The following is a 12983-nucleotide window of genomic DNA, read 5'->3' on the forward strand; positions in this document are numbered from 1 at the left end:
CCCCCGAGACACCCTCGCCCCCTCCCAGTGTTACATTAGAAATGGTACATGCCTAGTGGAATGTGATATTTCATATCTTTAATTTATTTTTGTTTAATACTAAGATATGAATACAATATTATAGTTTGCATTTATTTTTGTTTAGAGGAGTGTTGGAGTTATGCTAATGATGGCAATTATGGTGTTAATTATTTGTGATCCAATTGAGGTGGAGAATGCAATTGGGATTGACATAAATCGATGCACTGAACATGCATGCAAGAAACATTGAAGGCCAAATACCAAAGTGCAACATGTGCAGCGGGCAACGGGGCCTAAAGAAAAATATTGCAGCTGCGTGGAATGATACCGATATAAAAAACATTGTCGTATAATAATATAAAATAAAGTCATCTTAAAAATGACATAACATTTCTATGCCACTAAAGTCAAAATGAGAAGCATAAAGTTAAAGAGTTTCCTACTGAGAGAAATATTATTCTTTTTGGAAAGAAGTAAAAGGAAAGAGTGTCATACAAAATATAAAATATAAAATAGACTAGAGGAAGTTTATAGTTCACAAAGGTGATGATTGATTGTCCCTGCATGAGATGTTAGGATCATTAATTGCTTCTGGAGTTTTATGAAGTGGAGATAAAAGCTTGATAGTACTAACTTGAAGAGGAGGCATTCAGATATCAAAGGTTTTATTAAGGGAAAGGAGAAGTTATTTTAGCAGTGATTGAATATTGGAAAATCATAAAAAATGATTGAGAGTTCAACACTTCAAATTATCTTAATTGAAACTTGATGCATAACTGTTTTGTAGGAGCTTATTTTAGTTTCCAAGAAAATAAAACCATTGATAATTTAATAGACTGTGGATATCTTGGAGAGTTAATGCATGCATCCCCGGACACAATACCTGAAGCATAAAAGACAGATAAAACAAAAGACAAATAAAAAGGAAAACAAATGAAGATGAAACAAAGAATCCTTAAGCTTCACGCGCTTTGGCGCAAGTAAACAGAAAAGATACTTGCCTCACCAACTTCTCCTCTGACACGATTTAGTGTATCTGCACTTGGATTACTTACTTGAAAAGAACTCCATTTGCATCAGCAAGACCCTTGAGAATTCATCATTCATGGAATAGGCAGGAGCATAAGAAGCCACCTTACCATAGTTCTTCATGAACCTCATCTGAATATCCTCCAAGTATGAGAACGGAATCCTCCCTAGAACAACATTCTCCGTTAGTGGCAGGAGTGAAGGAGTCTTAAATGACTAACAGAATTTTCAGTCCTAAGCAACATCATCCATAAAATATCAACTCATAAGTTTTCCAATGCCAACAATGTTTCTTTCAGGAAGTGCTGCAAGATGCTTGTAAAATATGTAAGTGTGAACTAGGAAAGTCAGAAAGGCATCTGTGAGATTTGCAGATGGAATCAAGGGTAATATTTGGGCCAACCAGAATATGAGAAGACACTAATTAGCTTCTATATGATCTTTGAAGTCACAAAAGTTAGTCCTTTCTCATATCGAACAACAAAAAGCGTTAAACCAAAACACAAACACACGCATAAACATGGTTTAAGTTGAGGGAAACAGTGACCAAATGCTAAAATTAGATACTTAGTGGAATTCTAATCTTTATGCAACTATCAAACATCATAAGTGGAAAGCTTAGTATATCTTTTTCTACACTCCTAATAGTGTCTTTTGTACTCAAGAACGATTTAATCAGAACCATTTAACTTGGTTATGGAAATTCGTGGAGCCTACTTAACTGTGATCTAGAGCAATGGTGCACTGTTACTGTATTAGGGGGTACTCCAGCTATGATCCAATTTCTATCAGAAGTTTATTAGAGTACTTAACAAATGTGGAATATCTAGTAGATATTGTAGTTTATATAGATCTCATTTTTGAAAGGCTAAAGTAATCCAGAAACTTACAGGCAACAATTTGCAAGTAAAACTCAATACGAACAAATTCAACACAAACTAATGAACAAATTCACTAACCTGGAGCCATGTAACCACAAGACCCTGCAATAACAGACATGGACTTGATTGCCTTAGCATTGGCATCGACCGCGTTTGCAACACCGAAGTCAGCAACTCACCATCCAGCAAGATGTTATTTGACTTAACATCTTTGGGTCCAGCACAGTCATGATGCAAGTAATAAGAGAGTCCCTCAGCTGCATCCATGGCTATCTTATATCTCATAGGCCAGTCTAGAAGGCCACTTTTGCTGCTGTGTAAACTTCCATTAGGCATATATAGTTTGCAATGGGAGTTGTACAACAACACCGCTTAACAATGTTCTTGTGTCGAATCTTCCCCAACGTCTCAACCTCTGCTTCAAATCCATCTTTATGCAACTATCAAAAGAAGGCAGACTCTGCACATTTTGTTATGTTTCTTCAACCCAAAGCAAAAATACAGTAACCATTAACAACGAAAATAGAAAAGAGAGCAAGGTCTTAGTGAGCCTCAAGACTGCAGTCGCTATGAGGGCAAACTAGCAGTTATCAGCATTACATCGCAACACCTCTCCATAATCCATCTATCTAACAAGTCCTTTGTTCACTTAAAACCTCTAACTCTCAGCATCTTCTCTACTGGCAAGCTTTTTAGCAACTTCTTCATCAGTCAGCGGTAAATAATAGATACGGGGAGCGGCTTTGGTCTTCTTTCTGAAGATGTCATCCAAAGTAATAACAGGTAACCAAGTGTTCCTGCCGAATTGGGGTCTTGTGAAATCCAAAAGTGAGAATTAGAAATTAAGATTCAAAACAGTGGTAGCAATTGATCAAGGAAAGTGTAAAATCGAATAATAAACTAAGAAGAAATACTAAGAATTTGAACAATTCAGGTAGAAAACAGACGCAATAACGACAGAGGCAGCAATTGATCTGTGAATGAAAAGGGGTTTATTTATATAGAAGGAATTGGGGGGGATAAGGACAGGGCAAATTCTCAATTCGAAATTTGATTTTCGACAAAGAAATTGATGAACATAAGCCGTCCGTCTGGAGCTTATGGGGAAGAAGACGATGAAGATACGTTTGAATCAAGCAAGTATATCCAAAAGTGAGAATTAGAAATGTACAAATTGATTGAAAACAGTTGATGAAGAAAACTGGAAAATTGAATAATAAAACTAAAAGCAATTGAACAACGATTCATTCAGCTGAAGAAGAAGAAGTAAAAACATAGGCAAGAAACAGATGCAATAATGACAGAGGCAGCAATTGAATGAACGAATTGGGGGAAAATAATAGGGCAAAATGAACGAATTAATACTTATGTTTTTTTCTTTGTGTTGCAGGTGTGTTACTTGGTTATATATCAAACTATGCATTTTCAATGCTTCCACTAAAATTGGGATGGCGATTCATGCTTGGAATTGGAGTTATCCCATCAGTTATGTTAGGCATTGGTGTCCTTGCTATGCCCGAGTCACCACGTTGGCTAGTCATGCAAGGCCGTCTTGGAGATGCCAAGAAGGTTTTGGACAGAACTTCAGACACTTTAGAAGAATCAAAGACGAGATTAGCTGACATTAAAGAAGCTGCTGGCATACCACAAGATTGCCAAGATGACATAGTTGCTGTCACACGAGAAAGCTCCGATGGTTCAGGCGTATGGAGAGATTTGTTCATCCATCCTACCCCCACCGTTCTTCATATTCTAATTGCAGGCATTGGTATTCATTTTTTCCAACAAGCCAGTGGCATAGATGCTGTTGTGCTCTACAGCCCCAGGATATATGAGAAAGCAGGTATATATTCATTCATTCTGCAACTCTTAAAGTTTAAACTGTTAGACGACGACTGACACATTTTTATTTACATAAAGGGTAAACCAAGCTATTGCGACTATAGCTGTGGGATGTATGAAGACATTCTTTACTTTAGTTGCGACATTTTGGTGGACAAGATTGGAAGAAGAATATTACTTCTATCAAGTTGTGGTGGTATGATTCTGTCTTTATTAGCCCTAGCTACAGGGTTAACTATAATTGATCACTCAGATCATACGCTAAAATGGGCGATAGTGGTGTGTGTATGTGCAACATATTAAACAGTTGCATTCTTCTCAATTGGGATGGGTCCTTTAGCATGGGTATACAGTTCAGAAATCTTTCCATTGAGATTAAGAGGTCAAGGTTGTGTATAGGTGTAGCAGTGAATAGAGCAGTGAGTGGAGGAATTTTGATGACATTTATATCTTTGTACAAGGCTATTAGTATTGGAAGGTCCTTTTTCTTGTATGCTGGAGTTGCAATTGTGGCTTTGATTTTCTTCTACACATTGTTACCAGAAACAAAAGGCACAACACTAGAGGAGATGGAACCATTGTTTAAGTGGAGATCAACCATAAAAGAGTTGAAGAGAAATAGAGTGGAAGGTGCTGATCGATATGGTTCTCTTCTCATAATTCAATGTCATATATATTACTAGTAACCATGTGAACCCATTACATATACATTTGAATTTTCCTTTTTGTTTCATGTATTATTGATAATAAGCAAAGTTGTCAACTTGTCATGATCAGTATTTAATTCAAGCAACTCACCCTTAAATCTCAAAATTTGGCTCCTAAGCCAACTCTCTAGCTTCACTGGTACACAGATTGTATTTACACAAAAAAGTGCAATAAGTGAATAAAACAACATTTACCCAATAAGTAGTATCGACCCCTTCCCCCTCCCCCGTCACAAGATATTGACGAGGGCTTGTTTCAAAATACTTACTTAATCAATGATGTAAAGATTAAGAAAATTGTTGAAAACAGTTGATAAAGAAAACTGGAAAATTGAATAATAAACTAAAAAGCAATTGAACAACGATTCATTCAGCTGAAGAAGAAGAAGAAGTAAAAAACATAGGCAAGTAACAGATGCAATAATGACAGAGAAGGCAATTGAATGAAGGATGTGGGGGAAATAATAGGGAAAATTTCCAATTCGAAGAATATACCAGAGATTATGTCTGATCTTGGCCTCACCATTATCAACAGGATGAGGACTCGGCTTCTACTGTCTGAAGAAGACGACCACCATAGCTTTGAATCTCATATTGTGACCGTTGGAATCTCATATTGTTAACGTTGAATTGGAGTTTTAAATGAGATAGTAACAAATTTCTTAGATTAACAATAAAATTAGGAGAGTGACCAATTATAATTACCAACCTACTCAAATTAAATTAACTTAACTTACTAAATTCAAGCTTTTTAATCTTCACAAAATAAAATAATTATAAACTATTTAGTTTGAAAATATAATCCTAATTTAACAAAATATTTGAGTGAAATAAAATATTTTTTGTCATTTTACCCCAATACTAAATAAAAAAGTTTATAGATATTTTATTAATTAAATATTAAATAGAAATCATAAATTAATTTTTCATTTTTCTTCACATAAAAAAAGAGAGAAAAATAAAACTTCTATTAAATTAATAAATAGTAAGTATATATATGAGTGGAACCAGAATGTACTATTGAATGACATTAATATCATTCAATCAAATTATTCCTACGATAATATTATACAATAACTAGATGAGTTTTGCCCGTGCTTATCATAATTTTGTTTCAACAAATTTTTCTTGATAATTTTTTGTGAGAAAAACAACATTTTTTTATTGAACACCCTGATCCAAATTCGCCGCATTAGGTGTAAAACTTTTGTTCCTTGTTTAATTGAAACAAAAAAAAAGAAAGATAAATGAACTACAGCTGCAGTACATGAGACGTGCTTGCAAGTTGCAAAGGAAGTGGAGAAATTTAATCAACAATAGGAGAAGGTCTTTGTTGTATTGCACGGTTGGACCTAGTTGATTGCCTTTTTTTGTACATCTGCATGATTTGAACTTGGCCTTCCGTCCGGCAACATTTTAGCTTTTAGTACAAGTGAATTCAATGACCAAGGAAAACCCACATTATTACTGAATATTTGCTTCAGGAGACAGTTGAATGAAGAGAAAAAAAATTTGAGAGAGAAATTACTTGAAATTGCAATAATCAGTAGTCCTTAAGGGAAGAAGTGATAATTCAAAAAGTGACATTGGCAGACTTATGAGAAAACGCAAGGTGGCTATGGGACAAAAGAGGCCAAGCTTCTAGAATCAACATATACCGAGTGAAATAATGATTTTGCCCTCGATTATCCCAAACTTGGCTCTTCTATAGTGCATAATCAAATTTTCATTCAGTTGAAGATATTGAAAAATTCAGATGCAACATGAAATGAATTGTACTGTGATTGGTAAGAATTCTTGAGTTATGTGCTCTTGACTCTTCCATAACCTACATAATTAAATATACTTAAAATGTAAGCATTAGTGATAGTACAAAGAATTTAGCTCTTGGGATATTCTACCACTCAACTATCACCTGGTATTATGCTTTAGCACATATAACCGAGCTTTTAGCTCTTCTTAAATACAACTCTAAGGCTGGTAAAAGTGCTAATTAGTAGTTAAGAGAGACTGAAGGACAACATCATAAGTTCCATTATTTTTCAGGAAAATTGTTGCTAACATATAAAAGACGCAACTTCCACATACTGAGAAAGGACTTCTTCTACTTAATGAAGTATCTGAAAGAAATTTGATAGAATCATGGTCTCCAAGTTGATCACAGTAGCCTAGTCCGTTTTCAGCATTCATCTTATTTGAATTTACCATTTCTCAATTACAATGGTATAGCTAATTAAAAACTTATTACATAAAACAACAACAGAAAGAAGGTGAGTCTACTACATACTAATTGCTTTCTTGGTACTATCATGTGATGTATCAACTTTAAAGGATAGCCTCGCTAGTCGTTATCAACTTCCTTTGTTCATGGTCTTCACAAAACATTAGGACCTGTCTCATAACATCGTCGATACAGAAAATTATTGTGTTTGTGAGAATGTATATAGATAAAAATGTCATGTCGAAATAAATAGCAGTGTATATAATTTACCTAGTATTTGATCTATACACAAAATAGAAAGTTCTTTCGACAACCACATCTTTTACCCCCAAATCATAGTACTAACACTTGAAGAATTTAGTTTAGGCATTTAAAGTGAAATTCTAGTCCCATTTTATTTAATTGCCTATATAATTTTAGTCCATAACAGTGATCCAACAAAAAACACTGAACCAAAGCATAATACTTATTCATCATGAGGAGGAGAAAAGAACGATTATGTAAAAAGCTATATAAGCGACCAAACTTACAGAAGAGATACCACAATATCAATTGGTAATTGAATAGACATTTTAATCGGTGCCTTTGAGACAATAAAATACAATTCTCCATTAATCCGGTAACCTTCAAACGTTTTAGTTTCACAGATATAAGGTTAAAAATTCCTCTATCTCTTGAAATGAAATTTTGCCGCAAGCATCACCCAAAGACAGCTAGGTGTATATAGTTCATGTGATATCAATAAGCTGCTTGTAAATTTAAAACACCATACGGTCTAAATCAGGGTAAGCAGATTTAAAACAACATATATAATCATTTCTAATCAGCCATCACATAGATTTGAATTTCATTAAGGCATAAATCTTAAATATTTTCAATTTTTTAGCACAATGGCAAACATAGTTAAAAAGGCAGTTCAATGATTGTTTTGTTTATTGATTAATTTACAACATCTTTCATTTGGTTATCTAAGATCATGTGTATCGTGCATTTTCAATTTAATATTAGTATCCCTGAAATTTAAGTATTCACTCCTCAATTTCATAAGGATAGCAGAAATTACAGCATTCAAGTATGAGTACAATGCAAGGCCATGCACTAAAAGGAAAGAAAATAACAATAGAAAAGAAAATTTCGAACCACATCTATGCTTTTTCTGTAGCAAACATTATAATGCAAGGTCATCATACATTAAGAGCGCCGGAAATAAATTTAGAAAATCTTGGCCCATATATATAAGTGCTATCCCAAAACAAACAACAAAGAAGAATTAATTGGATGCTGATGTAATCAACCTGTGTATCATTTTTTATTTATAAATTACAGAAAACTTTCAAAAATTAAATTGAAGAGCAGAAGTTCAGAAAGACACAAGTTTTGTAACCTTTTTGCAGCATCTTTTTGATGCATTTTATGAAAACATACTTCATAAAAGAAGAAAAGGTTTAGATCAGATAATAACAACAACAAGAAGATTATTTGAATCTAAATAGAAAATGAAAAGTTGGGTTGACTAAATAAACATCACCTTGACATTGTTACTGTTGATAACTGTTGGGGTCCTTTTCACTCTTGTGTTCAGCGAGGAAAAGAACCATAATGGTATCCGGGGTAGTAGTAATTACTTTTTATATATTACATGAGACTATATTTATATGATTTGATTAATTTATCGATAAATAATCTACAACTAACAAGATTTTTTGCTATTTAGTGATGAAATATGTCTGCACTAATTTCTTTTTTAAGTGCTACTGTCTCAATTCTTAGAAGTGTACAAGGGGAGGGCAAAAAAGTGATGAATTTCAGAGTCAGAATGCAATTTGTCGGCACTAAATTATCAAAATTAAAATATTGATAATAAGAGGAAGAGATTTCAAATTATGCAAAGGTGAAATGTTTAATCATAATAAAAACAAAAAGTCAAAAGTAAAGGATAAATCTAAAGTAACCATGAAGGGCTAGACACATATGTGAACGGTAAGTTATCGATTCACTTGATCATAAGGAAATAAAGGAATCTCGTAATTATATGACGCACAAAATGAAGTTGTCATTCCTTGTACTGGAAAACAAAAAATAACTTGAAATTTAAGCCTCATCAAAAAAAAAAAACTTTGAATTTTTTAAAATTCACAAAAACTTCAACAACCCAAGCCAAAATATATGCCCGTTTAAAGGCTGGTCTTAGTTGTTGATTGTGATTTGACATGGTAATAACTAATAAGCCGAAAAGCAAGTTTACTTATATTAATCATTGTTGGTTTACAAATTACAAACAAACCTCCACCCTTCAAATTAGCATATTTCAAATATAATCCAAAATTAGAGAAACCAACATGCAACTTAATTTTTTTTTAAATGTTAGGTACACTTTTTAATTAGAATCTAATGATGCTAATTTGGATGAAAGAAAATAATTAGTATATCATAATTGAGTCATGTGAAATGCAAAAGGAAGGTAAGAGACGTGAGTTTTGTCTTGGCTTGAGCACATGAACACATTATACATTTAAACATGCTTTTTAAGTTAGGTAAAAAAAAAAAAAGTCAAGTGGTTCATTTAATTAGTTTTATTTTCAAGGGTTCAATTACATACAAATGTGGCCTCTAGAGTACTTTTCATATTCTTTTGAGGGCATATGTAACAACAAAATACTTTTTAAGTCACTAGAGTATATATATATTTTAAAGAAAATTACTTTATATAAACGGTGTAATCTTTTATTAAAAAAAAGGTTCGGGTGAACATCATCGCGCCCCACTAGATTTGCCAATTGACTGATAGTGAAAAGACTTATCTCCATGTAATTCATACTTTTCTAGTAGTGCAATAAGTCTTTTCATTGTCAGAGGCACGAACTCAAAATCTCTGGTTAAATTATAAGTAGTAATTAATTTACAATATTATTGGAGGAGAACGAATTTTGTGGGACTCTACGTATGAGTCCAATCTCTATTAAGGTTCTTGAAAGTTACTCTATTATAAATCCTAGTTCACGTCAATATAATATAAAGGGTAACATATTCCCTTTAAGAGACATCTCGAAATCTCACAAATTTCTGGATATTCATAAAAACATCAAATATTTTTCCTTCACCAGACGTTTCAGCTATTAAATACATCATAAGGAGGTCCAAATCTCCCTTCATATATTCAAGAAATAAACTACTGAGAGTAATATATATAAACATCGAATCATGAAGATAATTCAAAGAAAAGAATCAGAGAATAAATAAAATTAGATACCCAAATAGTTTATTAATAAAATATTCTTATTTCTTCGAATTTTATTCAAGGTTAATGTATTCTCTATAGATTAGGGAAAATAAATTAGACAAGTGATGATAGATGTTCTTTTATTTCTGGCCAAGATGGGTTGCATGTTATAGTTATAAATAGATCAGGCTTACCAAAATGTTGCACTAATGCAATGGCATCCATATAACGTTGGCGCATATCTGTGGGTCCTCCTATGAAAGAATTTGGTAGAAATGTTGTTTTCCAACATTGGAAGAGTTTCGTTCACCTAGCCTCAAAATGTCAAGGAGTCCTTGATATATACTCATTCTAAACAAATCTGGATTGTATAAAACAAAGTCCAATCTTTGTGTCTCTGATTTGATGTATTCGTCAACTGAATATTTCTGCAATAATCTTCCTGTATGCAAGATGTCATCTTCATCATCATTTTTCATTTGAAGTTTATAACAATAATATTCACGAACCGAAACTGCGTTTTTCTTTTTGTAAAGTCTCATCTTCCATGTCTAGGTATCCATCAACAGAGGCAAAAAAATTTATGTTAGGTAAAATTGTTCAAGCTCGGACAAAGTAGGATTTGTAGAAACAATTTTCCCATTGTAAATTGTTTTAATACCACAATGTCACCCACCTTGTCCATGTGGTAATAACAAAGGGTACTGTAAAGGATCATAGCAACCAAAATAACAGTTTACTCATTATATCTTGTCACTGAGTATAAATTTGAACATGCGGTGCATGAGTAGCACGACCATCATTTCGATCAGTCCATATTGCTGCAACTTCAGTAGTAGAAGGTAGATTATACACTCATTGATCCAATCCAGCATCACATTTTAGTGCTATATGAAAGTTTTGCAAGTTTTGGTGTGTTTGTCAAAGATCGGAGAAACATTGAGTATGGATTGTCTTTTAGTATAGTCATAAGTTCCATTACTATTGATTCATGTAGCCTGTCGGAACAAGACATTTTGTTTTGAAGCTCATTTGCGTTATCATAAAAGTTATCATAAAAGTACAGTTGTAATTTTTTTGATTTTCTTTCCTTGGGATATAAGGCATCTATTAGGTGATACATCTGCCCCTGAACTTTAAATGTGTAGATACCATGATTTCTTTGAGCTAAATCTTTGTCGTAATTAACACCAAGTGATGTAAAGTTAAATAAATTGTTATATGTTCGGATATATGTTTGAAAATGCTTGGATTCTGCATCGTTTCTCGTATATAAATTTCTCATATTAGTTGGCATTCTATGAGAGGTTAGCTTGATCGTACCTTTTCCAGAACAGAATCCAGGAGGCTCATACTCAAATCTTTTTGCATTGCAGAACTTACATGGTGGAATCTTCTTCAACTCAACATAGTCAGAGCGTAGTTGTTTAATATTATTGGTAGTTTTCTTGGTCTTTACAACAACTGTATATTGCAAACAACCTGAATGAACACAAAGAAAGGCAAGTTGTGATTCCATATCATGATTTGAGATATTTTAATACAATAATTGATCCATGAGTTTATATTTTGTTAAAACAACCCCACATTTATATCTACTAACCATTTGTTTCATATGTAAATAAATTTATAATCACATCATAACTTTTTAAAATTTATTATTTTCACCAATATAAAAATTATTATTACTTTAAATTTGGTGAATATAAATGATAAAGTAGAAATTCATTTGGTGAATATAAATAAGAACGAAGGGACTAATACTTTTTTGATTTTTCATAACAAAAAAAAACGTCTTAATCTTATGACTAAGCATAATATTGATAAAAGACAATTTTCATTGGCGGTGCCGCACTTTATTAATCTTAGTATTCGCAAAATATTTGTTCACATGACTGAAGAATATCAAGTCCAATTGATTGAGGACTTGGGAAAATTTGATCAATTAGTTATTAATATTTAGTCAAGTGGACTAGTTATAATTTTTTTGATTAAATTTTATTAGAAGTGTTTTTGACTCAAACTTGTGGTAACTTTTTAAAATTTCGTTATTCAATAATATTTAACTATTGATTTTTCTTGTAAATAGTTAGAAGTCAGTGATGTTTGTTAATTTTTATCTTTAGTGTATTTAACTTCTAAGTTAATATTTACTCACTAATATATGTTTTTTTTTTCTACTTATAGGTTATTTGTAAGAGTAGTTGAGAGATATGAGCATATCAAGTACAATTTATGTTCAATTTTTTAGATGAAACAATTACTTAAGTGAAGAACAAATAACTTTGTAATAATTTATTATGCGATTTTACAATTTTTGTTTATTTGATAAGATTGAATAAACAATTGGAGTTATTTTAATAGTTTTACAACTTATGAGATTTTTATGTTTATGAGAAAATATACAACACAAAAATTCCATATCGCATGTCCAAACAAACCTTCAATTTCATCTCATGATACCATATCATGATACCATATCATGATTCCATATCATGATACCATATCATGATTCCATATCATGATACCATATCATGATTCCATATCATGATACCATATCATGATTCCATATCATGATACCATATCATGATTCCATATCATGATACCATATCATGATTCCATATCATGATACCATATCATGATTCCATATCATGATACCATATCATGATTCCATATCATGATACCATATCATGATTCCATATCATGATACCATATCATGATTCCATATCATGATACCATATCATGATTCCATATCATGATACCATATCATGATTCCATATCATGATACCATATCATGATTCCATATCATGATACCATATCATGATTCCATATCATGATACCATATCATGATTCCATATCATGATACCATATCATGATTCCATATCATGATACCATATCATGATTCCATATCATGATACCATATCATGATTCCATATCATGATACCATATCATGATTCCATATCATGATACCATATCATGATTCCATATCATGATACCATATCATGATTCCATATCATGATACCATATCATGATTCCATATCATGATACCATATCATGATTCC

The 12983-nt window shown here is 32.4% G+C and overlaps 1 protein-coding gene and 1 pseudogene across 1 annotated transcript; one reads left to right on the top strand and one right to left on the bottom strand.

Moving 5' to 3' along the window:
• Positions 1–936: 936 nt before the first annotated feature.
• LOC107062054 (receptor-like protein kinase HSL1) lies at positions 937–2305 on the bottom strand. Its single transcript, XM_015312264.1, has 2 exons — positions 2010–2305; positions 937–1217 (listed from the first exon to the last, which is right to left on the bottom strand). The coding sequence occupies exons 1-2, from the start codon at positions 2265–2267 to the stop codon at positions 1179–1181; spliced, it is 297 nt and encodes a 98-aa protein (XP_015167750.1). The 5' UTR covers positions 2268–2305; the 3' UTR covers positions 937–1178.
• Positions 2306–3311: 1006 nt separating this feature from the next.
• LOC102580431 (polyol transporter 5-like) lies at positions 3312–4456 on the top strand (annotated as a pseudogene).
• Positions 4457–12983: the final 8527 nt, after the last annotated feature.

Source organism: Solanum tuberosum, unplaced genomic scaffold (genome assembly GCF_000226075.1).
Source record: "Solanum tuberosum cultivar DM 1-3 516 R44 unplaced genomic scaffold, SolTub_3.0 scf00193, whole genome shotgun sequence".
NCBI classification, from domain to species: Eukaryota; Viridiplantae; Streptophyta; class Magnoliopsida; order Solanales; family Solanaceae; genus Solanum; species Solanum tuberosum.